The sequence below is a fragment of the Astyanax mexicanus genome, chromosome 5 (assembly GCF_023375975.1).
Source record: "Astyanax mexicanus isolate ESR-SI-001 chromosome 5, AstMex3_surface, whole genome shotgun sequence".
NCBI classification, from domain to species: domain Eukaryota; kingdom Metazoa; phylum Chordata; class Actinopteri; order Characiformes; family Acestrorhamphidae; genus Astyanax; species Astyanax mexicanus.
In genome coordinates this window covers 15,300,793-15,328,740 of record NC_064412.1, presented here as the reverse complement: position 1 = coordinate 15,328,740, position 27,948 = coordinate 15,300,793, and the positions used below count along the sequence as shown (strand labels likewise).

Below are 27,948 nucleotides of genomic sequence, written 5' to 3'. Positions count from 1 at the left end.
TTTAATAGCTTATAGACTCTTATAGACTTTCCCCAAAAAAGATTCAACATTAACTGGTGTCCCTAAAACCTGAGACTGAACTCAAACTCCATGTACACATCTTCAGAGCTGATTTGCCAGAGATGCATCATTGACATTTGTTTGCATCCTTGATAACAGTTTCCAAATCCATGTTGAGCAATTAAAGCTTGATTGTGGCTACAGTGTTTGTGTGTACAGTTTCTAAAATATTTAATAATAAAATTACTAAAAATATACAATACGTAAAGACAGTAAGTGAGCCTATTTAATCGGAATCATTTACCAAATGCATCTGATATTGTACAACCCCAGTTCCATAAAAGCTGGAGCTCTGAGTAAGTGTAGATAAATTTAGAAAAAAAATAGAAATCGAATAGACCCATATTTTACTCACAATAAAACATATATATATCAGATGTTGAAAGTAAGATTCTAACATTTAATAAAAAAAAAATAACACTTTTATGACTTGATGGCAGGAACACATTGGGAACTCAAAAATGTTGTGATGTGGCAACAAAAGGCTGTTTTTAATGCAGTGCCACCTGAGGGCCCGAAGATCACCAGCATTTAATATGCGATTTCTCCAGATTCTCCTTATTTTTTATGATACTGTAGGAATGTACTGGTGGAATATTCAAAGTCTTTGCAAATTTATTTTGAGGAACGTTTTTCTGAAATTGTTCCAATTATTTTTAAAAACGTTTTAGGGACTCTGCTTCTCTAAATTGCTCTTTTGTACCCAGTCATGTCTTTAAGCATAAAAGTTCCTATGGCAGCTGCTCTTTGTTTAAAAATGTGCTTTTTGTTGCCCCGTTTTTGAAATTGGGATTATATTATTGCATAATAATGCAAACATTAAGCAATTGAGCCTAATCAGTGGGTAATCAAAATCATTTAAATCAGAAACACTACATAGAATACAATAACTAATGTTAGAATGCAATGCATCCCGTGCACATTTTTGGAATGACCTTTAGATGAGCAACACCCAGTCTTGTGTTAGTATCTCTCTGTCATGGTCTGTGTTGTCAGCTCTCTGTAGCTGTAAGCTTCTTAGTGTTAGTCTGAGCAGAATGACAGCCTCGTTGGTGCTAAAGCCTTTGTTCAGGAGAAGAAGAAGACGGAGCTTCTGTCTGGGTGTGTGACAGATCCCCTGCACCCCTGCAGATGGAAGCGACAGAACAGAGCCTTTGCTAACGTCATGAACCCTGCCCACACACACACACACACACACACACACACACACACACACACACACACGTACAAAGAAGGTACACAACATCATCTTCCCTTGACTATGCTTGGCTTTATCTCCAGCTGGAACACACGGCCAAACACAGCCGCTGCTCACAGACAGCCAATAAAAGGCTAAGTCTGGGTACCGTCCGGTCACTATGGTAATAAAAAGAGTGGAACCTTTCATTTTGGATCTTTCTCTGAAGGGGTGGGGGTGATAATTCTTCTCACCCGCAGACAGACACGATCTCCTGGTGCTTTTTCTCAGAAGGAGGCCAGACAGAATAACCTTTCGCACAGTGTTGAACACGACTGATTAAGAAATGTGGATGGAATGCTCAGACTCATGTTATCAGCAGCCTAGCAATGGAGCTGAGCATGAAGTGTGTAGTGTAATAAAACAAACTTATACTTTTTTACTTCCTTGTAAACACTGTTATTAAAGCACACAGTTTGGCCAAACACTGTCAATTCCTTCATCTCTAATAAAAACCTGCGTCCTGTTTTTGGTCCTTTTTTCATGGGGTTTGACTGAATTCTACCAATATCGGGGGGCAAAGCCCAGTTCTGTGGGGCATAAAATCATAAAATATACAGTGCAGCCATTTTCTACACTGCTTACATTGTTTTTTACAGAACATTACTAACACAAAGTTTCATAATATCTGGGCTATAAGCAACTACATGTTTTTACATGCTTTGAACACTCTGTCTTATATAACGGTGCGGCTAATACAGTCATATGAAAAAGTTTGGGCACCCCTATTAATCTTAATCAATTTTAGTTCTAAATATTTGGGTGTTTGCAACAGCCATTTCAGTTTGACATATAATAACTGATGGACACAGTAATATTTCAGGATTGAAATGAGGTTTATTGTACTAACAGAAAATGTGCAATATGCATTAAGCCAAAATTTTACCGGTGCAAAAGTATGGGCACTCTTATCATTTTATTGATTTGAATACTCCTAACTACTTTTTACTGACTTACTGAAGCACAACATTGTTTTGGTAACCTTATTGAGCTTTGAACTTCATAGCCAGGTGTATCCAATCATGAGAAAAGGTATTTAAGGTGGCCAATTGCAAGTTGTTCTCCTATTTGAATCTCCTCTGAAGAGTGGCATCATGGGCTCATCAAAACAACTCTCAAATGATCTAAAAACAAAGGTTGTTCAACATAGTTGTTTAGGGGAAGTTTACAAAAAGTTGTCTCAGAGATTTAACCTGTCAGTTTCCACTGTGAGGAACATAGTAAGGAAATGGAAGACCACAGGGACAGTTCTTGTTAAGCCCAGAAGTGGCAGGCCAAGAAAAATATCAGAAAGGCAGAGAAGAAGAATGGTGAGAACAGTCAAGGACAATCCACAGACCACCTCCAAAGAGCTGCAGCATCATCTTGCTGCAGATACTGTCACTGTGCATCGGTCAACATGTATCGGAGGAAGCATATGCTAGTCTTCACCCTCCTGGTGTGTTGGGGCATTACTAGTGAGAGGATTGGGTAATTGGGTAATTAATGAGTGGGTTGGGTAATTGGTCGTGTAAATTGGGGAGAAAATGGGGAAAAAATTGAAATAAATTAGAAATAAAATGATTTATTATGTCTGTCCTTTCACGCTTTCCTACATGACATCAAGTGTGTCACACAGGTATGTCTAGAAGTCTCTGATCTCTCACTAAGAGGTCCCCTGCCCAAAACAATGTCTCTGAGAGCCTTTACTTAGGGCAGAAGGGAAAGCATCAACACTCTCTTATGGCAAGATCCAAGGTCCAGTGTCTAATCAGACCCTACCTTTCATCATTTAAACATCTGCCTGAGACTACAGATAACTTCATGCTGAAATCGATTGTTTCTCAGAACCATAGTAAATACACTTTTGTCCCTTACGTTCCTGTTGTATACTCTGTGTTTTTTCCTATGTTTAGAATCAATACTGCAATTATTACAGCTTTTTTTCAATCAGAATAACAATAAAGTATGACTGATATGTGACACATATTCCTGTTCCTTGATTTAAGATGCACTGCAAATAAATTGTAGCAAAAAGCAACCGGTGCTAACAAGCCAGGTTTGATGAACAGTCAATTGAAAGAAGTGACTGGACTTTGGAGCAAACTCTTTGGGACAGGCCCTAAACTATCTGCTCGCCAAGGGCATGCACTTTTATGAGACAGACCCAAGACCATCCTTAATCTGAAATTACATCTCATTCATCACACCCCCCCCCCCTTCCAACCTTGCCAGGATCCTGAAAGTTTTTTTAGCACTGATTACTCTGTCTAAATCTTAGCCACTGTTCCCAATTCATCCATAAATAAAGCAATAAAGCAGTGAGGAACTGTCGAAGCCCCAGCAGCCTGAGCTGCTTCAGTGAAGTCAAGTCAGTTCAGCTAATACCAGACAGTTAAACTTTACCAATAACCCCAAGTTTGTGCGTAACTATGTTTGAACACTTTTAGGGACAAAATGGTTCCAACTATAAACAAAAGAAAAACAAAGAAAAATATGGCCAAACTACAATTCCAGAACAAACAGAACAAACTTAACTTTGTAAAGCACTTTTCTCAAAAGTCCCAAGTTTCATTAAAGAGTAAAAAATGTATTTTGGATTAATAATATTTATATCAAGGCAAAGTATATGGTTAGGCCTGGTAGGTTTGATGGATGTACACAGTAAATTTCGGTAGTGTTAAATTAACTCTGTTAGTGTTAAATAAATACACAGCTCTAAAAAAAAATAGTTTCTGAATCAGTTTCTCTAAATTTGCTATTAATATGTATATGTTTTAGTAAAATGAACATTCTTGTTTTATTCTATAAACTACAGACAGTAATTATTCAGTAATTATTGTCATTTAGAGCATTTATTTGCAGAAATAAATCAAATAATGCAAAGAAAACAAGTTCATATTCATAAAGTTTTAAGAGTGCAGAAATCAATATTTGGTGGAATAACCCTGTTTTTTAATCACAGTTTTTATGTATATAGGCACGTTCTCCTCCACCAGTCTTACACACTGCTTTTGGATCATTTTATTTCACTTTTGGTGCAAAAATGCAAGCAGTTCAGCTTGGTTTGATGGCTTGTGATCATCCATCTTCCTCTTGATTATATTCCAGAGGTTTTTAATTTGGTAAAATCAAAGAAAGTCATAAATTTAAAGTGGTCTCTTATTTTGTTCCAGAGCTGTATATATGCAATATGTGTGTGTATGCATGTGTGTGAGCACGTCAGGGATTAAAGAGCGTGATGTTGTGGTCTTTAGTGATCACAGGCATCACCATGATTACAGGGAATCCCCCTGTGATATGAGATCTGTTTTATTAGAAGGACCTTTAGCCAAGCTTTAGCAGAACGCCAAGTTTCAGCCAACAATAAGCAGCATGATCCTCCAACAGCTCTTAATATCAAAGAGAGAGACATGTGTGAGTGCATGTTAGAAACAAAGCAAGAGCAAGAGGGAGTGAGATGTACTATAAGAGACAGGAAGATCGTAGTGATCGATAGCATGAAGAAGATAAGGAAAGAATGAACAAGAGCAAGTTAAGGAAGACTCTGGACCTCGGCATAATCATTAAATGGTTTTTCACTGATCCTCTCTCTCTCCCTCTCTCTCTCTCTCTCTGCATTATTAATGCACCCCTGCATCTGTGTTCAGGCTCTGCAGTAATTATGGTCCTGAAGCCCAGAGAAAGATGGCATGAATCGCTCTCTAACACACACACAGTGCCCTATTGTCTGACTGAAGCTTACACAACACTTTTTTTGCCAGATTTTTATTTACCATTTTTACCAGATCTCTTGTCCTGCTCTTAAACCACAGAACCACAGTGGAAAATAAAGTGGCGTTAATTAGATAACTTACCACACAGATAGGTAAGCTTATTGCTATATATAGTAGGTAGGCCTATATAGTGTTTGGAGTCTTGCCCAAGGACTCATTTGTGTAGCATGTGGTTATCCACCACTCATCTACACCACCTATACACTACACATACAGTTAGTAACTGATCCAACTGCTCTTATTAATTGATGCAAAAGCCAAACTAATGAAAGCAAACAAACTATATTTGTGTTGTAGACCACCTTGTCTGCCTTCACATGTATATGATGTTGGCCTTGTCTTTGCAGCTATAACAGCCTTAACTCTTTTGGTAAGGCTTTACACAAGGTTTAAGAGTGTGTTTATTGGAATTTTTCACTATTCCTTCAGAAGCACATTTGTTTTTTTAGGCTCAGATGAGGCCTGGCACACAGTCTCCACTCTAATTCATAATATAGGTGTTCTGTTGGTTTGAGGTCAGGACTCTGTGCAGGCCAGTCAAGTTATTCCACACCAAACTCACTTTTTCATGTCTTTATGGACCTTGCTCTGTGCACTGGTGTGCAGTTATGTTGGAACAGGAAGGGGCCATCCCAAAATACCAAAACTGCTGACGTTTGTAAAAAGCATTCTGCATGCAATGCATAGGTGCATAGTTTTGTACACCTACAGTTGTGGTCAAAAGTTTACATACACTTGTAAAAAAACATAATGTTATGGCTGTCTTGAGTTTTCAATAAGTTCTACAACTCTTATTTTTCTGTGATAGAGTGAACGGAACACATACATGTTTGTCACAAAAAACAGTCATAAAATTTGGTTCTTTCATAAATTTATTATGGGTCTGCTGAAAATGTCACCAAATCTGCTGGGTCAAAAATATACATACAGCAACATTAGTATTTGGTTACATGTCCCTTGGCCATTTTCACGGCAACTAGGCGCTTTTGGTAGCCATCCACAAGCTCCTGGCAAGCTTCAGGTCGAATGTTTGACCACTCTTCTTGACAGAATTGGTGCAGTTCAGCTAAATGTGATGGTTTTCTTGCATGAACCCGTTTCTTTAGCACTGTCCACATGTTCTCAATGGGGTTTAAGTCAGGACTTTGGGAAGGCCATTCTAAAACCTTAATTCTAGCCTGGTTTAGCCATTCCTTTACCACTTTTGATGTGTGTTTTGGGTCATTGTCTTGTTGGAACACCCAACTGCGCCCAAGACCCAACCTTCGGGCTGATGGTTTTAAGTTTTCCTGCAGAATTTGGAGGTAATCCTCCTTCTTCATTATCCCATTTACTTTCTGCAAAGAACCAGTTCCACTGGCAGCAAAACATCCCCAGAGCATAATACTACCACCACCATGCTTGACAGTAGGCATGGTGTTCCTGGGATTAAAGGCCTCACCTTTTCTCCTCCAAACATATTGCTGGGTGTTGTGGCCAAACGGCTCAATTTTTGTTTCGTCTGACCAGAGAACTTTCCTCCAGAAGGTTTTATCTTTGTCCATGTGATCAGCAGCAAACTTCAGCCGAGTCTTAAGGTGCCTTTTCTGGAGCAAGGGCTTCTTTCTTGCACGGCAGCCTCTCAGTCCATGGCGATGTAAAACACGCTTGACTGTGGAGACTGACACCTGTGTTCCATCAGCTTCCAAATCCTTGCAGACCTGCTTCTTGGTGATTCTTGGTTGACTCTTGACCATCCTGACCAATCTCCTCTCGGCAGCATGTGATAGCTTGCGTTTTCTTCCTGATCGTGGCAGTGACACAACTGTTCCATGCACTTTATACTTGCGTATAATTGTCTGCACAGTTGCTCTTGGGACCTGTAGCTGCTTTGAAATGGCTCCAAGTGACTTCCCTGACTTGTTCAAGTCAATAATTCGCTTTTTCAGATCCACACTGAGTTCCTTTGACTTTCCCATTGTAGCTTTTGTAGCTGAGTCTAATCACTGGGTCAAATGAGCCCTATTTAAATGGGCTCATGAGAAGTCAACAGCTGTAGTCAATCAGAATCACTTACAAGAAGTGAAGAGGCCATGACATGAAGCTAATTTGATTGACACAACTCGCTACATCACCAAAATTGACAAATTTTGTTGCTGTATGTATATTTTTGACCCAGCAGATTTGGTGACATTTTCAGCAGACCCATAATAAATTTATGAAAGAACCAAATTTTATGACTGTTTTTTGTGACAAACATGTATGTGTTCCGATCACTCTATCACAGAAAAATAAGAGTTGTAGAACTTATTGAAAACTCAAGACAGCCATAACAATATGTTTTTTTACAAGTGTATGTAAACTTTTGACCACAACTGTATGATTGTAACACCAGAAATCAATTATTTTAATGGGTGACTGAATACTTTTGAAAGTATATTGTATTTTACATTAAATCACATTTATAATTTACAAACAGACTTTTTTTTAAAACAGTTGGGGAAATAATCTTATATTCTTTTGGAGATTTTTTAAAAGAAAATTAAATAATAAACAATGAAGCAAGAAGCAAATGAGTACACCAAGATGTTGCTCCAGGTACTGTGTGAACTTTCATGGGCATTCAGTGTGTTACTCTTCCCTCTAGAAATACTGTCTCTCTCTCTCTCTCTCTCTCTCTCTTTCTCTCTCTCTCTCTCACACACACACACACACACACACACACACACACACACACGTTCACACACTAGGAGGGCAGTGCTGGGAGTAATCAAGCTGTCACCATTTATCCTATCATTGCTCCTTAAAGCCAACATCTGCAGCATGTCTGCTCCCAACAGCCGCTTCACCATCACAAGTTGTCAGAGAAAACACTGCCTCACCAAGTGACTGACAGAAACTGGATGGGTTGAGCATATGGGGAACAGGTAGCTGAACTTTATCATAGACATAACCTCATCTTATCAGCTTAATGTCTGTAAACTACTGTTTACTGTTTGAGTTATTTTATATTTCACAGACCAGGATTCAAGGCATGATGGTCAATTATGTGAGCTTTTATTTTGTGATTAAAAAAAGTGATAATTTAACAGTGAGAGACGTACACTGTTATTTTTGTAAGACTTCTTTTATCACGACAGCAGAAACGACCCCTCCAGGTGCAGCTATTCCCCACTGGGGCCTTTCATACTAATGAGTCCTCCTAAACATCTGTAACCAGCTACATCAGAAAAGTCACTCATGATCAAATCTCACATTCAAAGATAAAAGTTTTAAAGAAATAAAAAGTGTTGTGTATTTAAAGGTCTCATTACATCGTTTTTAAATTAATTTAAAACATTCTAGTTGTGGTCTCTAGTTTGAATAAATGCCATGTGAGCTCTTTTTTGTGGGGCTTTAGATTACTGAATTAGAGGTCTTCAAAGAAAGATAGGTTTTGGCTCTTGCTTATGCATATTCATACAGGCATATATATGTTAAATATATGATTGGCTAAAAGCTCTGCAGCAGAGAACGCCTACCTGCCTCCCCCACAGTCAATTTTACAGCTCTAAAACTCAAAGGACTAAATTTTTTCAGAGATACAGCCTTAGTAAAATATATAGCACTGAGTGCTGGGTAAAGTTAACCCTTGAACTTCCCTTAACGTCAAACTCGAGCGGCCCTAGTGCAAATGAAGACTTCAGCAGTGCGATTTTCCCCCCATGAACTCACTGTTTGACACCCTAACGTCTCTCTGATCAACTCGTATTTCTGAGGATTTTCTTGTACTAGCTACTGCAGACAGTGGAGGATGAGAAACAGTCTCATATGCAGAATGCATATAAAACTCAGAGAGATCTATAGTATTTCACAAAGAACAAGAAAAAAATGATTTAAATGGAATGAGACATTTGAACCAGTCAAGACATTTATGGGCACAGTTAGCTACTGGATAGCTACTTAAGATACAAGGCTAATGTAGCTAAAAGGGAAGCCTGAATATAATACTATATGTACTTTTGAACATTTTTATGTGGTACAGTGTTAGAAACCTTATAAACCAGGGGTGTCCAAACTACGGCCCGCGGGCCATTTGCGGCCCGTTTCCTTTTTTGGAGGTATTTTAGAAATAGAATTAAAGTTGGCCCGCTGTTAAGCAGGTTTTTATAATATGAGATTCAAAGTTTGAACGCTAGGTGTCAGAAACAGGCCAAAGAGTTGGAGAGGGTGCGCATTTCAAGCGCAGAAAAATGGGGCAAAAGAGTCTAAAAGTGGAGAGGGTGCGCATTCCTAGCGCAAAAAACGGGCCAAAGAGTCTAAAAGCGGAGAGAGTGCGCGTTTCTAGCACAGAAAAAATGGGGCAAAGAGTCTAAAAGTTGCCGTAATTAAGGAGTTTAATATTAAGAGACATCATGAAATTAAACATCAATTTAAAAAATCTTAGTTTACACAACACTGTCAAAGATAAAGATAGTAAGTCAAGTAAAATGGTGTGTAAATGAAATAATCAGGGAAAAAAAGTATTATTTAAAGTGGTATATTTCATTACTTGTTTTATTACAGAGTGTGGCCCGTGACTTCAAATATATTTCTCCCTCTGGCCCGCAACAAAAAAAGTTTGGACACCCCTGATATAAACAATCTGTTTTAGATTACTTAACAACTTGATTGGGGTTTATTGGGGAGTATGTGTGAGATCACTGCATAAGAACACATGTAGAAAAGACTGGAACTCAATTTGTTCTTTTGTCTGTAGTAACTGAGGTAAACTGAGGTGTGTGAGTGTGTGTTAATTATATAGTCGTGGTTGGTATTGAATTGAAAGTGCATATCCTGCTACTAGAGAGCATTCTATATTTGATACAGGATCAGTGTTTGAACTCATCTTGTTCTTCCAACACATGTTTGCTGAAGTATTTTTAAAGCTTTAGCATGGCACAGATTCTGCTTTTAAAAATAGCCAAACCTGACCTTTTCCCTGTGACAGTATACAATACATTCTCCCCACACTATACATCCTCATATATTACAGTGCTGGAGACATTTGCTAGACTTCAGTATAGGATAAGAAGGTATAGGTAAACTAAAGGGATCAGAGCAGATACAGTGTGACACTTCATGTTGAGATGAATGAAGTCGTTTCACGTGAATAACAACAGCCCTTGTGAAAAGGAAGTATACATAAGAGCATTAAAAAGTATGCTCAAATTAGGTAAAGAATAATAAAAGTGCATTTTCAATTAAATATACTTGATAAACATACACATGAAATGTACTTTCTCTGTATTTGCATAATTTTTTTTTAGCAATATACTTAAAATTCTTAAAAATATATAGTGGCATTATATACTGCTTAAAGGTTTTTTTAGTGTAGTGTAGTGTAGTTTTTTTCAGTGTCATTAAGGTGTACACAATATGTGAAGTAGTACATGTACAATATACTTTAATTATAACTAAAATATACTTGAGTTGCCAAACGTTGTTCCAAAATAGTACTTATTTAGTATGTATTTAAGTACATATTTTAACTTTTAAAAAGTGTGTACTTTTCCACGTTGAGTATACTTTTAAAATATATACTTTTATATAAACTTTTCTTTTATAAGGGAGATTATGTGCATCTATGCATCACTTGCCAAAATGAATCCAAATATTCAGGAACTGATTCATTTAATTAGACCAATCAGAATGAGTTGCATCCATCATATTGGACTAATCCTGACACACTTTTGGGAAACAGAGGTCGTACCTGAATTGATACGTCACTGTAGGAGCCCCCTATCACACCGGAGATGGCGAGGGGGGTGTCGTCGTGGATGGCGTAGGATCCATCGGGGCAGGTGTACTCGTTATCGTCCACCTTGGTTAGAGAAGCGCGCACAAACTCCAGCGACTGCTCCAGTGCATAGGTGTCTTTTGAGCACGTGTCCAGGATGTGAGCGCCCAGCGTTACGCCAGGCAAGATGCTGTCGTCCTCATTGATCTTGTCCAGCGCCAGCAGCATGGCCTCCAGCCGCTGGATGCCCCTCTGGGCGTTGATTCGGCCGCAGTCCTCCACCCCCTCGCCCTTCTGGTGCACGGGGAACAGGCCTCCTATCACCAGGTCCCCCTCTATAGCGATCTCCTTCTTGGTAGAGTCAGTGCTGTATCCAGGGACAGCGAGAGCCTGAGGGCTCCTGACGAGCAGCAGCAGCAGGAGGAGGAGACGGACAGGCCAGGAGAGTCCGTGACCCCGCTGCAGCGGCGACCTCCCAGCCATGGCGTCCGCAGACGAGGGCAGGACTCTCTCAGGCTCCGCTGCTCTCTGTCTGTCCTCCGCTCTCTCCTCTCTGGGACGGGGACGGCGCCGGGGGCAACTTGTGGGCAGATGGCACGAGCACTGAATTTGTGGTCAGGCACAGGCCAGCCCCAACATCAGCGCCATCCTCAGCTTGTTGAGTTTTTGCTGAGATCAGAGCCTGCGGATCAAACACAGAGAGATTCAGAGGCCGTAGTGTAGAAACACAAAAGAAGCTTTGTCTAAACACGGTTTGTTTTTATTTTTTCCCCGAAGAGGACACTGTGCACTCCAGGCCATAGTGCCTAAGCTCCATTTCTGCGTCAAAGACTCGCTGCAGCTACCTGTTATCAGAAGGGCGACGATACCAATAAAAGGTTGATATAAAGACTGTAATTATGTGAGGAGTGAACACATAATTATGCTGAATTAAAAAGCCAAAACAAGGTCAATTTAATTTACATAACAGCTATGAGTGCTGCATGCAATATGTATGCAATCTTATATACTACTGTTTTTTTTTTCTTTTCTTGCGGATAAAAATAATAATTGAAAGCATTAAAATGCATTAAATTGCTATCTAATTGAATGAGTTTGTGCAAAATTAAATAAAAATCTGGACACATAAAATATAATAGGGGCAGATTGTGGAGTCCTTTTAATTTTACTTTTCACATCATTATTGCCTTTAACAAAAACAAAAAAAACCCTACAACATTTGTGTGGATCATGTAATCGTGTAATGAAAAACAAAAAAAATATTAATAGCTATTAATTTTGGCCATTTATGTATTAGCATATTTTTTCCTTATTTTTGCTTTATTATTAGGTTAGAAATTTGCAAACCCAGTTGCCAAAAAGTTGGGACACTGTGTAAAATGTGAATTAAAACCGAATGCAATGATTTGCAAACCTCATAGGCCCACATTTTATTTATATTAGAACATAGAATACAAACAAGATATTGTGAGAAAGTGAAAAATTGTACCATTTCATGAACCAACAAAAACACTTAAAAAAATTGGAATGGGGCAACAAAAGGCTGGAAAAGTGACTGTTACTGGCAAAAAAACAGCTTCAATAGGTGTGTTTTAAAATGTGCATCCAATATGTGTTCTATGTTATATTATTAATAAAATGTGGGTCTGTGAGATTAGCAAATAAAAGCATTCTGTTTTTATTTACACGTATTTACATTTTACAGAGCGTCACAACTTTATTGGAGATGGGTATTAGCATTTACAGCAGAAATTCATCCAGAGTCAGAATGTAGGTGAATGCAGTGTTTATCATAGCGCCGTATTCTTGCCTGGACACAGAATTGAACCCAGACAGTCACATGGAGGGAGATAGTGTTACCTACTGCTCTATATGCTGCCTTTACATGGAGCTGGAAACAGTGATGCTGGAATAGTTAAAGACTGCGGGTTATTCGCCTCAGTGCTGTGTTGGAAGGCGGATGGGGATGGTATGCTTGGTCCCCACAGCCTCTCTCCCATGGGCTTCCCGCCAGTTCATCAGGGGTTTTGTTCAAGTCTGTCTATGTGTGTGTGTGTGTGTGTGTGTGAGTCTGGATCTGTGCCCTAGAGACAGTGTGACTATTGTAGTGTGAAGCTTGCTCCCTTCAGCCTGAACTCATGTAGAGACTCATCATCCAATAGTTCTCAAACTAACAGCTGCTGCACAAACAAACTCACTACAACACCCCCCGACACACACACACACACACACACACAAATATAAAAAATCACATGCTCAGACAAATGACAAATGTACACAAAAACTTAAATATTAAATACAAATATTATGCTTTGACGGTGTGTTCTAATTTAAATAGTTAAATAAATCACTCTATTAACACTTTAAAGGCATTACAATGCCTTTATGTCAGTCCAATAGAACTACAGCCAAAAAAAATAACTCTTTAAGTGCACTTTGACCTTGGACAGTCGTTTCACATATTTTTATGGAACATCATGGGCCCTACTGTACACCCTGCACAAGAAGGGTCGCGATGCTCATTCCTATCTTACACCCCATCAACAGTCTATCTTCACGCCTTGTGCCCTCGCCATTAAAATAGTATCAGAGTTTAGGAATAAATCTACACTGATCGGCGTGGTGGTCTTGGAAGTGAGGTGTGTTCAGATAAACTTCTGGCGTGGCGGAAAACAGAGGTGCTCCACTGACTGAAATGAACCTAGACAACAGTCAATCGTCAAAGTCATTCCTATAGGTGCGCCATGCGTTCAGTATCCTCTGCTGAGACGCTCAGATGCTGATTGACTGATGTGCTATTGATTGCTAAGTCACTTTTGTGTGAAAAAAAGCACAGCTAACTTTGGCCAATCCAACTAAATGTTTACCTAAACTAATTCACTTTGTCTTTGTATATACTTTATATATGCATTAAATATGCCAAAGTAATTTTATCTACAGGGGTTGGACAATGAAACTGAAACACCTAGTTTTAGACCGACAGACAGTTCTGGTGGAAATAGGAGAGTTAAGGTGCACATTGAATTCTGCTGTGATTTGGACAGCCGTGGTTTTATGTTTTTGGATACAATCTGGGTTAGCACCCGAACATCCCTTTCAGACAGCTTCCTCTAACAGCGTCCACAGTTAATCCTGTTGGATGTGGTTTGTCCTTCCTGGTCGTATGCTGACATTACCCTGGATATCGTGGCTCATTAAACATCACAAAGACTTGCTGTCTTGGTCACAGATGCGCCAGCAAGACGTGCACCAACAATTTGTCCTCTTTTGAACTCTGGTATGCCACTCATAATGTTGTGTGCATTGCAAAATTTTGAGCAAAACTGAGCACTTACCCTGCTAATTGAACCTTCACACTCTGCTCTTACTGGTGCAATAATGTGCAATTAATGAAGATTGGCCACCAGGCTGCTCCAATTTAGCCATGAAACCTCCCACACTAAAATGACAGGTGTTTCAATTTCATTGTCCAACCCCTGTATATGCATCCAACCAAACTTAAATAAATGTATAATGTAGATATCATTGGCTTTCAATAAATAATAAATTGTTTGACCACATTCACTATTTCCATCTTTAAAAGCCAGGTGGCATAGCTCCCATAGCCTTCAACATTAAGACTTCACCAGTTCAATACAATACAGATTTAAGGGGATAAAGCACTATTTATGCAAATTATACATGGTGCAAAAAGGCAATGGGAAAGGCACATAAACTACATTGATATAAACTCTCTACAAACTACAGAATCCAATTAAATTGATTATAACATAAATAAATTGCATTGTTTCTACAAGACATAATGAAATATCATTATACAAATGTGTAGTGTTTAATTGAGTCAATTAAACACTCAAACATTCATACTTAGATGTTATAAAGATGTTTCAGATGTAACTGATCTGTGTCAGTCCAGCACGTTTTCTTTATGTAAAACCAACAGTCAATGGAAGGGAGAAAGTGCATAGCGATCTACACTATGTACATGAGATAAAGAGGAAATAAAAAGAGCAGCTGCAGGGCAGATAATTTTTAATTATTAATGTTTACATTATTGTTGCATAGCTTGGGAATTATGCCTTGACACATCTAAGTGGCCCTAAATGTCTAACCCTCTTCATATTCTTCCACCCCCCCATATACTATATAACCCTCACAAGCTCCACTACATCCCCCAATACCCCCCTCTCACATTCCCCATATGCAGGGTAGACATACTAATATCACACATTCTGAGAGGTGCTGAAAGCAGCCTAGAGGTGCAGGCAGTGATGTAATTATGGAGGGTGTAAACTCATATCCACCTGGTGGGGCCTGTTCAGAACAAGCAATAATGTATTTATTCCCTTATGTAATGTAAGCCATTTCTCTTTTATTCATACTGCAGCCATCAACTCTACATCCTTCTTAAATAACACAAAATTAAGGGCAAAAAAGAGAACTAAAGTGCTTTAATTTGCAGTGACATCTGTAAATGTGAATCATATACTGGTCCCTTTTTTGAAAAATCTGAACAATAATAATTTAAATCAGAAGAGTCAGTACAGACAGTGCAGTAGAAGATAGAAGAAGGTGACCTTCAGGTGCTTCAAGGTTCAAGGTCGAGTGCAGATGTTGGTTTCTCCATTGTAGTTATATACAGCTCTGAATCAGTTTCTCTGATTTTGCTATTTATAAGTATATGTTTGAGTAAAAATGAACATTGTTGTTTTATTCTATAAACCACAAACAACATTTCTCCCAATTACAAATAAAAATATTATCATTTAGAGCATTTATTTACAGAAAATGAGAAATGGCTGAAATAACAAAAAAGATGCAGAGCTTTCAGACCTCAAATAATGCAAAGAAAACAAGTTCATATTCATAAAGTTTTAAGTTATATTTGGTGGAATAACCCTGTTTTTTAATCACAGTTTTCATACATCTTGGCATGTTCACCTCCAATAGTCTTACACACTGCTTTTGGACAACTTATGACACTCCTGGTGCAAAAGGTCTCTAACAGGGTTACAACTACAGTTTCTCCTTCCTCTGACCACTGTTATTGACCAGGAGCACTCCATACATAAGCCATGCTGTTTCCAAGGTCCAAACCATGGGAGAGAAGTCCATCTAAATAAAAGCCTGTTAAATAAATGTTTATCAATGAGAAACGTCTTGATGCTCATCCTTATCTCTGCAACTATATTGCCATAAGGGATAAAAACAGTCCCAAGCAGTACCATATTGCAGTTCTTCCGTTTGAGGACTGTATTTATGTTGAGACTTTGCAAAAGAATCATCAAAGTAGGTTTGAATACAGCACAAAAGATTTCCCCAAGTCATGATCTGGAAGTAGAAACTTTAATGACATATAATCTTATCATCACGTCTTGAGGATTATTGCCTTATTCCAGAGTGCAATAACAGAGTATGGAGGAATGGCAGGGATATTACAATCTGTAGGACTCTGACATTTAATCATATTTCTGTGCACCGTGCACGGATCTGAACCTAAAGACTTGCAACTATGGATGGAAGACACTTTAACATTCTATTCAATACGGACAAGGGACTCCAAAGGGTAGGCTTTATTGGCCACAGTAACTGCAAAGCAAGTAAAACATGATCTAATTTCCAAAAAGTTAATTGTGATACATTTCTATAATATTTAAGTACATTCAACTATAAGGAAGTAAACATAAAGGCTGCACAACAAGTTAGTACACTGCATAATTTCTGATTCCAGGATGTTCCAGGATTGCCAATTTACTGTAAAATCTTGAGCAGTTGTTAACAGTAGATGTGAATACAGTACTATGCTGTCAAAATAAAGCAAATATTTACAGTTTTCGTTTAATATAGTTTTAATTCTATAAGATTTTTGAGGCCTCTTGGATATACTGTTCTTCTTACTTTTAATGGCCTTAATTACATGTGGTGCCACTATGACAACCTTTGTGATCATTAAGGTTGATGGTAATTGTGAAAATTTGAGAAGTCTATTGAGAGACTATTTAAAAAGCTTTGAAAGTTGCATGGTGATTGTGAACAAGTTATAGCTCTAAAAAGAAATTATATTATTCTAAACACTACACTATATTTAAAGAAGCTTTGTCTTTTATCTTAACATGCCACTTCAGTACACAAGCATGAGAGTAGAGAAGCTTTAAAAGTGTTGATGAGGAACAGGATGAAAGTAGCCTTTAATTTAATGTACAATATTTTTTTTTCCTAAATGATATGATATGATTATCTGATGCAGCATTCATAGTTAAAGAACAAATATTTTTCAGGTGGCTTTTAAAATCTACTTTAAATGTCTCATTCCATTGGGTTTTTTTATGATTTTAAAATGTTCAGTTCTGCTCTCTAGTATGAATGAATGCCCTGTGAGCTGGGTGCTCCGGCGAGCTGGTATAACACTGCTTTAGTTCGGTGGAGGAGTGGAGGGGAGAAACGATAGGATTTTGGCTCTTGCTCGTGAATATTCATACATGCAAACATATCGGCTCTGATTGGCTAACAGCACTGCAAGGCAGTGAGACTGTCAGGATAGCAGCAGCAGGGAGGCGGACATAACGCAGGTAATGTTTATTTCCATAGACAATAAACAAACAAAAATTAAACTCAAAACAAGATACATGTAGAGACAGGACTACTGGAATTGACATAGAATAAAGTATAAAACAGAAAACAAAGAAACAGCAACCTGACGGCGTGAAACACACACACAAGACCAGACAACCACATGCTCAAACACAGGGGCTTAAATACACACAGTGGAAATGGGAAACACCGGGGATCACTGATGAGGGGGCGGAGCTACAAATTGAAACAGGTGGGAGCACTAAAGACATGGGCGGAGACAAGGGGAGAGTGAATACAAACAAAAGAATGGAAAGAACATGGAGGCTGACAAGGGACTGGACAAGGACGTGACAGAGACAAACAAGAGTTAGAAACATTTTAAAATAAAGACATTTTTACACTAATAACAGTCTTTGCAATGTCACTTTTACATCATATGTAATGCCCAGCCACTGACCTAGTCTTAGAGTTTCTGTAAACCCAAAATCCACCGGAGATCCAATTTAAATCCTATAGTTCCACACAGAGGTGGGTAGTCCAGGACTAGAAAGTAAAAATGCACCCCAGGTATTTGTTGGCTGTGCTGCAGCAGAGAGGTACCATTAAATACAGGATTTTGGTTTTTGAGATGATTAAATTAAACTGAATCTGCAATTTCATGTATACTAAACATTTTTTATACAGTTATACAGTTTATACATTTTACATTTTTATACTTTACAATTTTCTTAACTATTTCTGGATTTTCAAGATTACTGACATGACACCAAAGACAACCACAAGACAGCTTCAGTCAATCTGCTGGTAAGCCTCTCCATTGGATGTCTTCACTGCTAAAGCACTGACTGCTGTGTCTGTTGACCACAGGGATTTTAGAGTACGGGAGATATTGATGGCATTGACGAAAATGCAGACAGTAGAGCCTGAATCAAAATCAGTAGAAATACAACTCACCATGGAGCATTAATGTTAATATTATTTTCAGCCTTCTTCATTTTCATGTGTTGCCTGCAGATTTGGTAGAATTTTGCTCATCATGAATTTTGTATAGTAACTGACCCTGAGAGTGCAAGCAAGCTGAAGGAAATGTACACAGCCGGGCTGCTGCTGGGAACACTAGTAAAGCTGTTTAGGACACAGGGTGAAAGTCATATAAATGTTAGTGCATGAACACTACTGCCTTAAAATGATGGATTATGTGCTGTCTAGTAATCCAGAATCCAGTGTTATACCTGCATGAAAAAAGGTGCTGTAATGTCATTTAAAACAAACTGTAAAAAGAATATGCCTGTGTATATAAAGAATAGTATGTTTAAAGTTTAAAGACAAATTTCTCTAAATGGTGGTCCAAGCCATGAATCTTAACTACAAACAACATTTAGAGCATTTATTTGCAGAAAATGAGAAATGGCTGAAATAACAAAAAGATGCAGAGCTTCCAAACCTTAAATACTGCAAAGAAAACAAGTTCATATTCATAAAGTTTTGAGGATTCAGAAATCAATATTTGGTGAAATAACCCTGGATTTTAATCACAGTTTTCATGCATCTTGGCATGTTCTCCTCCACCAGTCTTACACACTGCTTTTGGATAACTTTATGGCACTCCTGATGCAAAAATTCAAGCAGTTATCTTGGTTTGATGGCTTGTGATCATCCATCTTCCTCTTGATTATATTCCAGAGGTTTTCAATTTGGTAAAATCAAAGAAACTCATAATTTTTATTGGCTTCTGCTGTTCTTATTTTGCATAATAGGCGTACCCCCTCTGTAACTCTTACTCATCATCAGTGTGTAGTCTTGCCCACCAGGAATACCATCCATCTCTTTATGGTTGAATTATTGGCCACAGTGTTGTAGGTCATAAGAACAAGTTACCACTTCCATTTCGATTCGGAATCATGAAGAATCTACTAGAAGTAGGAAGCATCTCTGTGTAGTCCACCTAATCACCCATTCAAGCTGGACAAGATACCATATACTAACATTACATCACACACAGCCCACTATACATCAGTCTAAATAGGGGGATGGTGAGAGAAAGAGAGAGCATTCAAGGAAAAAACGAGAGAAAGAGAGAAAGAGAGAGAGAGAACAAGAGAGGGAGAGAGATATATAAGATGTGTAGCGAACGTGTTCATCTCTGTGAGACCCATCCTTGCACTCATTAGGGTCTTCTCCCTACCCTTTGTTTCCATGGAAACTTGTCAGGCAAGAACAAGGGAAAGAGAGGGAAAGACAGAGAGAGAGAGAGAGAGAGAGAGGGATGGATGGATGTGGGAGTTGTTGAGCAGAGGATGAGAAGACCAATCTGGCCAGTGAACACAGAAGTAGAGTCCAGTGGGAATTCTGGGGTGGCTTGTGAAAATTGGCTATATCTTTTTACGGCATGCGTCTCCTGAACTGCCTCTCGCTGGGGTTAATGCATGCTTCCCATCGGAATTTTAAACACTAGATGAGCCCAGAGCGCTCACAAAATAGAGTTATTGGATAATACCCTCTTTAATAATGCTGAGAGCCTTTTACCCAACATAGAAATGCAGTTTTTAAAGGAAGAATACTTTCTTAAATAGTTTTACTCAGGTATATATTCCTGATTAGTGTACAATTGTGTTAAGAGATTTAGAATATTAGAAATATGCTTTAATATATTAGTACAGCTCATTACAATGATGAAGTATTTCTAAGAAATACTGTAGGCCGCACATACAGAATACTTTTTAGTGTTATACAATAATTCATCTTTACTGACCATTATTAACAAGATCAAACCATCTTGTTTTTACTATAGCATCTTATAACCTTATAACAATAAATATGTAACAACATAATGATTTTCCATCAAACATGGGCAATATTTATTGAGCAACACATGCAAAATTACTGTATAATGCACGTGTAACACAATATTCCAGACGTTTCAGCATCCACCCATCCTATGCAGCTTAAATATTCCTGCAGGTTTTGTGGTAGAGTTAAAAGTGTGCTGAATAGCATTCCACACATTTTCAATGAGGGATAGGTCTGGTGAAACGGCTGCCCTTGGTGAAGTATCTGTGTCTTCAAGACGAGCTCCTAGGATGGCAGCAGTATGTGAATAAGCATTGTCCTGTTGGAATATTGCTCCAGTTTGCATTCAGAAAAGGTAGGGCCACTGGTTGCAGGACCATTTTAACTTAATATTGGGATGTCAGACTGCCTGTATTTTTACATAATTATGATCTTTAAAAATAATGCAGAATGGACAAATGAAGGTGCTTTTTTTACACTGATTTCTATTGATAGATGAGTAGGTTTTTCCCTTCTCCTTTTGAAAGTTGTGCTTTTTTTTGTGCTTAGTTTTGTTTGACAGCAATAAGATGCATATTTACAGTGGCATCCCAAAGTCTGACACTACATTAAAAACATTGTTTTATTCTGCCCTGAACAGTAAAATAAGTATCATCCAATACCTCCAGCTCAAATACTATTTTACAAACCACTTTACAATTCTGCTATTTTGCTTTAGAAGGAAACACGCTTATCATCTTTTTAGGATGTGTTTTTTTGTTTTATTTAAGCTTATTAATAACGAATATTGGTTTATTGGCTGGTTTATGTCACCACAACCAGTTACATTAACCATATAGCATAGCGTGAATAATCTAGCCAAGCTTAGAACTGCAACAAGGAAAGTAGTTTTTTTATGGCAAACATACCCAAATCTTCTTGCATAATGTTTTTGTCTTCTTAAAAATCTTAAAAGGCATTCGTTTATAAGGGCAGGGACATAAATATGGTTTTAGTGTTTTTAGTGTTTTACTGTGAATACTGTAAATACTCTTAAAATACATTTCTCAGTTATAAAAAAATATTTTTTATGAAAAGAAAGGTACATCAAACAACCAAATGTGTTTTTATATATATAGCAACAGGCAAACATATTAATTTGAAGAAAAAAGTTATATAATCTTTTCCCAAAAACAATCTTTTTCATACCTTTATCTACAACACTAGGCTTAATTTGCATTTTGGAGGCCTAGGCACACACATCCACATGTAAAAAACAGTTAAATCTGATTGATTCACTTTCAGAAAAGCTTTTGAAGGTTCTTTAAATTTGTTTCTTGGACAGGTGTAGCAGCAGGAATGTGCTGGAGTTTTGAAGATTGTTTTTTTATTGTTCCGAGTCCCAGAGCCTTTAAGTATGGAGATCTTTAAAGCTCATTAAAGTGTTCCTGGAGTGAACTGTAGAAATTGCTCAATATTCCCTATTCAATATCTGATAAATTATAAATGTTCAAGTTTTGACAGCAAATTGTAAAATTACAAAGTCTGGCTTTGGTTATCATTTACACAGCTTTAGATTATTTAAACATTCTAATTGAGAAGTTAATTGGCATGAATGCAATCTCTCTTGCTCTCTCACTCTTTTTTAAATCTCTCTCTCCCTCCATGTTTTCTGCTTCAGCAGATGGCCTTTTTAATTCGCCAGCCTCGCCTCTGCCAGCCACCCAGACTGCTCCAACCAGGTAAATGTGAAGAGTCACAGTGGGAGTGAAAGATGCTGGCAAAGAGGAGTGAGAGGATGGAGAGATGAGAGCAGTGAATGAGAGGAATGACAGGTGCGGCAAGTGTGACCTGCCCCAGGTGCTAATCTCTGTAGGCATTTTCAGTGTCAGTCTGGTGAGGAGAGCGACATTTACATGATAATAACCTCTCTGGAGAAGAGGTCATCTTAATGCATTGAAGGGTAGCGGGGGGGTCGGGGTGGAGCAGGAGAGAGAGAAAGAGAGGAGGAGGGGATATCGGAGATGTAAATGAAGAAATGAGTGCCAGGCTTCTCTCTAAACAGCATTTGAGTCCGGGAGTAGAAGACTCCGCCTGTAAGGCTGCTGAAATGTGAAATGTGTGTGATTTTAAATCAAACTTAATGTGCCACTCTGCTCTGACCTGTCTCTGGGGAACCAGCCTATTACCTTTTAACACATCAGCCTCCACTTTAAATGCAGTCCTCTCTGCAGCACCAGAAATGTGCACATTTTGATTCCTTTTAGGGGGTTTTCACACCTGTAGTTGGTTTCTCTGGTCCGAATCAGTTGAGGAGTTTGTTTATTTGGAGCGTTTTCTCGCTCTGTTTGTTCTGGTTTCACACTGACATAAATGTAAACGCACCAAAAACCTAAACGCACCAAAATGCGCACCAATAAATCATGCGAGCAGGCTGTGTCCTCTGATTGGTCAGAGCTGTCTGGCGTGGGAGACGAGCGATTATAGCGAGACGATTCTATGTTCCAGCATGTATATCTGTGCTTTAACACTGAAAGCTGAAAAGCTGTGTTTTCAAACACAGTGTTTGGATGTGCAGCACAGATGTACACATAGTAAACTGAGTCACGCGGCTGTGAGCAGTGAATGCAGCACAGACTGCGCGTGCATGGACACAGCGTTTGTTCATAGCTGTAGTAATTAGCGTTATCTGGCTAATATATCAGTTTAAACTGCGTCTTGTCAGCAGTTTAGCTCAAATAAATGGACTACATTTAATAGCTGGGTCAGATTGAGACCAGATCACAGTTTTTTTTTTATCCGCACCCGAGTGCGATTACTGTTTTCACACCTGCTCAATCGAACCGCACTAAAGACATCCTATTTCTTCTGTGAAGTCTGTGAATATAACTTGGAGTTTTCACACCAGCACTATTTGGTCCGGTTAAAACGAACTCTGTTCTGCTTGTAACTTAAGTGGGGTTTGATTGAGCAGGTGTGAAAACAGTAATCACACTCGGGCACGGATCAAAAGAACCAGACCGAGACCAGCTAGAGGAACTCTGGAGCGATTCGCTTTGGTGAGAACGTGATCCGCTCTCGATCCGACCCAGCTAATAAATGCAGTCCATTTATTTGAGCTAAACTGCTGATAAGTCACAGTTTAAACTGATATATTAGCCAGATAACGCTAATTACCACAGCAATGAACAAACGCTGTGTCCATGCACGTGCGGTCTGTGCCGCGTTCACTGCTCATAGCTGCATGACGCAGTTTACTATGTTCACATCTGCGATGCACATCCAAACACTGTGTTTAAAAGCACAGCGTTTTAGCGCTCAGTGTTAAAGCACAGATATACGCGCTGGAACACAGAATCTTCTCACTATATTTACTTTTTTAGTATATGTATATTTACTCCCACACTAGACAGCTCTGACCAATCAGAGGACACAGCCTGCTTGCGTGGTTTATTGGTGCGCATTTTGGTGCGTTTAGGTTTATGTCTGTGTGAAACCAAACTAAACAGAGGGAGAAAAAAACACTCCAAGTAACTCATCAACTGATTCAGACTAGAGAAACAAACTACAGGTGTGAAAAAACCCTTAGATTAATAGAGGCTTCATGATGCCCACAAATCCCAATATACAATATTCCAGAAATCAAGAATTTGTAATATCAGGTTCCTTAGCTCATTTTTAGGGAGTGATCAAACAAGACAGTTCAAGTGAGTATCAGACATGACGAGAGTGAGACACAGAGAGCATCCTCATTAGTCTCTGCTTGTGCTCAGCAGACCTATCAGCGAGCTCCATTGGTGTGCTCTGCATACATCAATATTTGGTCAGAAAGTTCAAACACAGGGGATATGAAAGGCACTACCCTTGTCTGTAAGATCATCTGTGTTCATATTGCAAAAAACCTCCATATCTCCATAACCAAGAAAGCCCAGCAGCGCCTCTACTTCCTGCAGAGACAGAGGAATGCACATCTTCCACCTCCCATCCTCACCATGTTCTACAGAGAGGCTCTGGAAAGCATCCTAAGCATCTGCATTACCGTCTGGTTTGGGAACTGCAACACTTCAGACCGCAAGACCCTACAGCAGATAGTGAGGACAGCTGAGAAGATCATGGCAGTCTCTCTTCCCTCCATCACCGAGGTCTACACCACACGCTGCATCCGCAAAGCCACCAGCATTGTGAATGACCCCACCCATCCCTCACACAGACTCTTCGCTCTGATGCTGTACGGCAGAAGATACAGGAGCATCCGAGCCTCCACTACTAGACTCTGCAACAGCTTAATCCACCAGGCAGTCAGACTCTTCAACACACAGAACCTAAACTACCAGACTCTGCAACAGCTTCTTCCACCAGGCAGTCAGACTCCTCAACTCTCACTGTCACAAGACCCCCCATTCACTGTCCACCACTCTTCACACACACTGAACCCACTTATTACTCCACACACACACACACACACACACACACAGAGAGACTGAAATGTCTCTATTCCTATCAGCAATATTTGCTGCTTCCTCCAAAATAACCATAAACTCTTTATATCTGTAACTGCTGTCATCATGTATGTTCTATATGTGACAGTATGTTACATATCACTGCACCCTTATCTTACTATGCACATTTCATTATACTGTATCGGTACTGCACTGTAATGTCTGTTAAATTGTCTTGTCTTTTGTATTTATTGTGTTTACTGTAGTCTTATATAGTTTATATCTTTTTTTACTGCTAGGTGACAGCAACATATTATGTAAGCAGAAGAAAGGTGGAAGCTGAATAAATATGGAAATATATGGGTGTGGCTGATATATGGGCTCGCCCTTTTTGGGCGTGGCCAAAAAAAGTAAAAAGTCTTCAGTGGGATGCAGGGTGGGATGTCTGGTTCAGTGCAGAAAGCCATGTGATACATTTCTGTTGTTATATTCAACACAAAAGCATATTTTGGTTTCAGCGACTTTTAGCTTTTTATGTTGTTTTGTTTTGTCTGGCCAAGATACACCAGCTTATACACAGTCAGGATAATGAATGCATTTCTGCATCATTAGGAGTATCAATAAACATAATGAACCTCCTTCACAAACTGTTCTAAATTATGATTTTCTTTTTAAAACACACTTACTCGGTTTTCACTCATCAGTAAGTTTCTAAGACAATGGGATCCATCATTATAAGAGCAGAGCTGTAAATAAATCTTCATTAAAAAAGACATTTTTCCATGAAGCTGACTTTCTGTTACAGCTTTTTTTTTTTTTTTACCAAAGAAAACGTTAAGGAAAATTAATTTTAGCAAGATATTGGTGCATAAGACATAACAGACTCTATATTGGGGATCTATAGATGAGTCGTCAACAGTGCACCGTGCAGCTTGGGGTGTAAGATAGCAATGAGCATCGTGGCGCTCCTTGTGCAGGATATAAGATAAGGCCAATGTCATTATTGTTCACATTTTTCTAGTACGAGTTTAAGGTTACCAATATCTTCACAGGACGGCCCTGCCAGCTTCCCTAACACATCAGAAACATAAACTATGAGCCAGAGCACTTTAAATTTGTAAAGTCATAAAGTTTTAAGACTGGATAAAAACTAGATTGTAAAAGATTTAGTCTGCCGACCTTTTCAGATGGGGTCATTATTATAAGATGTTAATAAGAGAATGGAGTTAATTGAAATTTAAATGATATCCACCCAGAGGAGAGAAGGCCAGAGCAGCAATTAAAGGGCTGTCAGTCTCTCTCTCTCTCTCTCTCTCTCTCACTTCTTTTTCTTTCTCTCTCTCTCACACTTTCTTTCTTTCGTTCTTGAAATTTTGTTTTCTCAGTTTCCATCAACCTTCTGCGCAAACTACAAGTAAAAAAAGAAATATAAAAGTTGAATCCTGCTTATTAACATGACCTTAAATACATCCAATGGTTCACACAATATGAATGTAATTTTGTATTTACAAAACAACTGTTTTTATGAGTTTCTATTTGTTATTTTGCGACATGCACACAACATAATTTGCCCTTCCTGTAGCAGACTAGGCTTTAGTTCCCTCTGATGCTAAATTTATTATGGTGCTACAGTCGCTCTGGATAAAAAACATCAGTCAAATGCCACAAATCATAACTGTAAATGTCTATACCATTAGATACATTCACATTACCAGGCTGAAGTTTAGCAAAGGCTTAATCTGACATTTTAAAAGATTTTTTCTGAGTTATGTGGACATTTCAAATCAGATCTTTTTTTTTTTTTATCAGATTTGAGTCACTTTTATATGTGGTCTTAGATCAGATACAGTACTGTCCAAAAGTTTTAGGCACCAAAGCAAATTACACTAATCCATTTATCTCAACAATATGCGTGTTTTTACCTGTAACAAATCACCACATATACCAGATCCTGTGATTTAAGCTGGAGAACAAAGTGTAGTTCCTGTACATTTCTCCTGGATGCTCCTCAGCCAGCATGTGTATATGTTCAGTTCCGTCAGCAGCTCTCCTGATTTAACAAATTTACCAATTCACCAAACCCGGTGTTGATTAATATGATGAGAACTAGAAATAATTATATTAAACTCAGCTGAGGAGAGATTAGAAGATGTTTTAAAGAAAACAGGGCTGTAAAAGCTCTGCTTTTTGTAAAATTGCTGTTTGTATTTATTGTAATGCTGGTGTTTTACTGAGCTAATAAACACTTACTGCACAGATAAGACACTTATTCTTTACTGAAATTCCCACAGGTGCCTAAAACATTTGCACAATACTGTATGTTGGAACGTCAGTCAAATGAGATTTCATGCGTCTTTTTGTCTGTACACAATGTGAACAAAAATAACAGCCAAATCCAAGCTGAGCAAAATTTGGAACTGGTTACTGAGACTTGTAATAGGACATAGGCTTTGTGAACAGTTATAAGAAAGGTATTGTTTGTCTGCTCTGCTATGGGTAAACGGTTCATGCGTACGCAGTTTTGCCCTCAACTCAGTACTCAGTACGTTTTTAGCAACATAAAAGACTCTGATCACTCCACAACTCTAGAAGATTACAGTGAATAATAACAGATACATGATAACTTTATTCAGGGTGTAAAGCTGAGCGAGTGTTAACCCGTCTTTAATCTGAGTGCTCTCTCTATCATTATTAGAGCTTGTGTGATGTGTCAGGCTGAGAGATGGATGCTTTAGCGGAGCAGCAGCTCTGAGGCTGTGGGCTTTTTCCCGCTGTTCCCCTCCCACACCAACTCTATACATTATTCACACACCAATCACCAGAGAGCCGCCAGCCGCTCAATGCTGGCATTCCCTCTGCCTTTAAACACATTACAGAGAGCCTGATACGTCACATCAGGGATTTATGTATGCACGTGTGCTCTCGCTCAGCCTCACTCCTAGATTTCTAATTTATAATAATGTATGTAACGCAGCAACTCACATATGCATACTCACGTACGCACATGCACCTATTTTTAATGCTCGTCCACCGACGTATCATCATCAATAAGAAGGTAAAACCTCAGTGTAGCAATTTTAATTTGAGTTTTTCTGTCTTCCTTTCATCATTTATCTCTCTCTCTCACTCTTTCTTTCATTCTTTACCCCCTCTCAACCCAAACACACACACACACACACACACACACACACTTTTTTCCCATGCTCAAGTGAGCATGTCCCCCGGGTCCTGCTCAGTCCCAGGGCTCTCCCATTAGTTCTTCATCAGAAATGTGGCAGGACAACACACCATCTGCTGTGGAATGTGCCAGAAGCATTCTGGAGGACAAGATCAGTGTCCTCTGCTACTACCTTAAAACACTGCCACAGGACAAATTAA

The 27,948-nt window shown here is 38.7% G+C and overlaps 1 protein-coding gene across 1 annotated transcript in view; it reads right to left on the bottom strand.

The window, feature by feature from the left end:
• The window catches only part of grm2a (glutamate receptor, metabotropic 2a), a 69,824-nt gene that overhangs the window by 34,616 nt on the left and 7,260 nt on the right, over positions 1-27,948 (bottom strand). The window contains exon 2 of the mRNA XM_007253268.4: positions 10,763-11,471. Coding sequence (XP_007253330.2) covers positions 10,763-11,272 — 510 coding nt within the window. The 5' untranslated portion in view covers positions 11,273-11,471. The remainder of the gene's footprint in view (positions 1-10,762; positions 11,472-27,948) is intronic.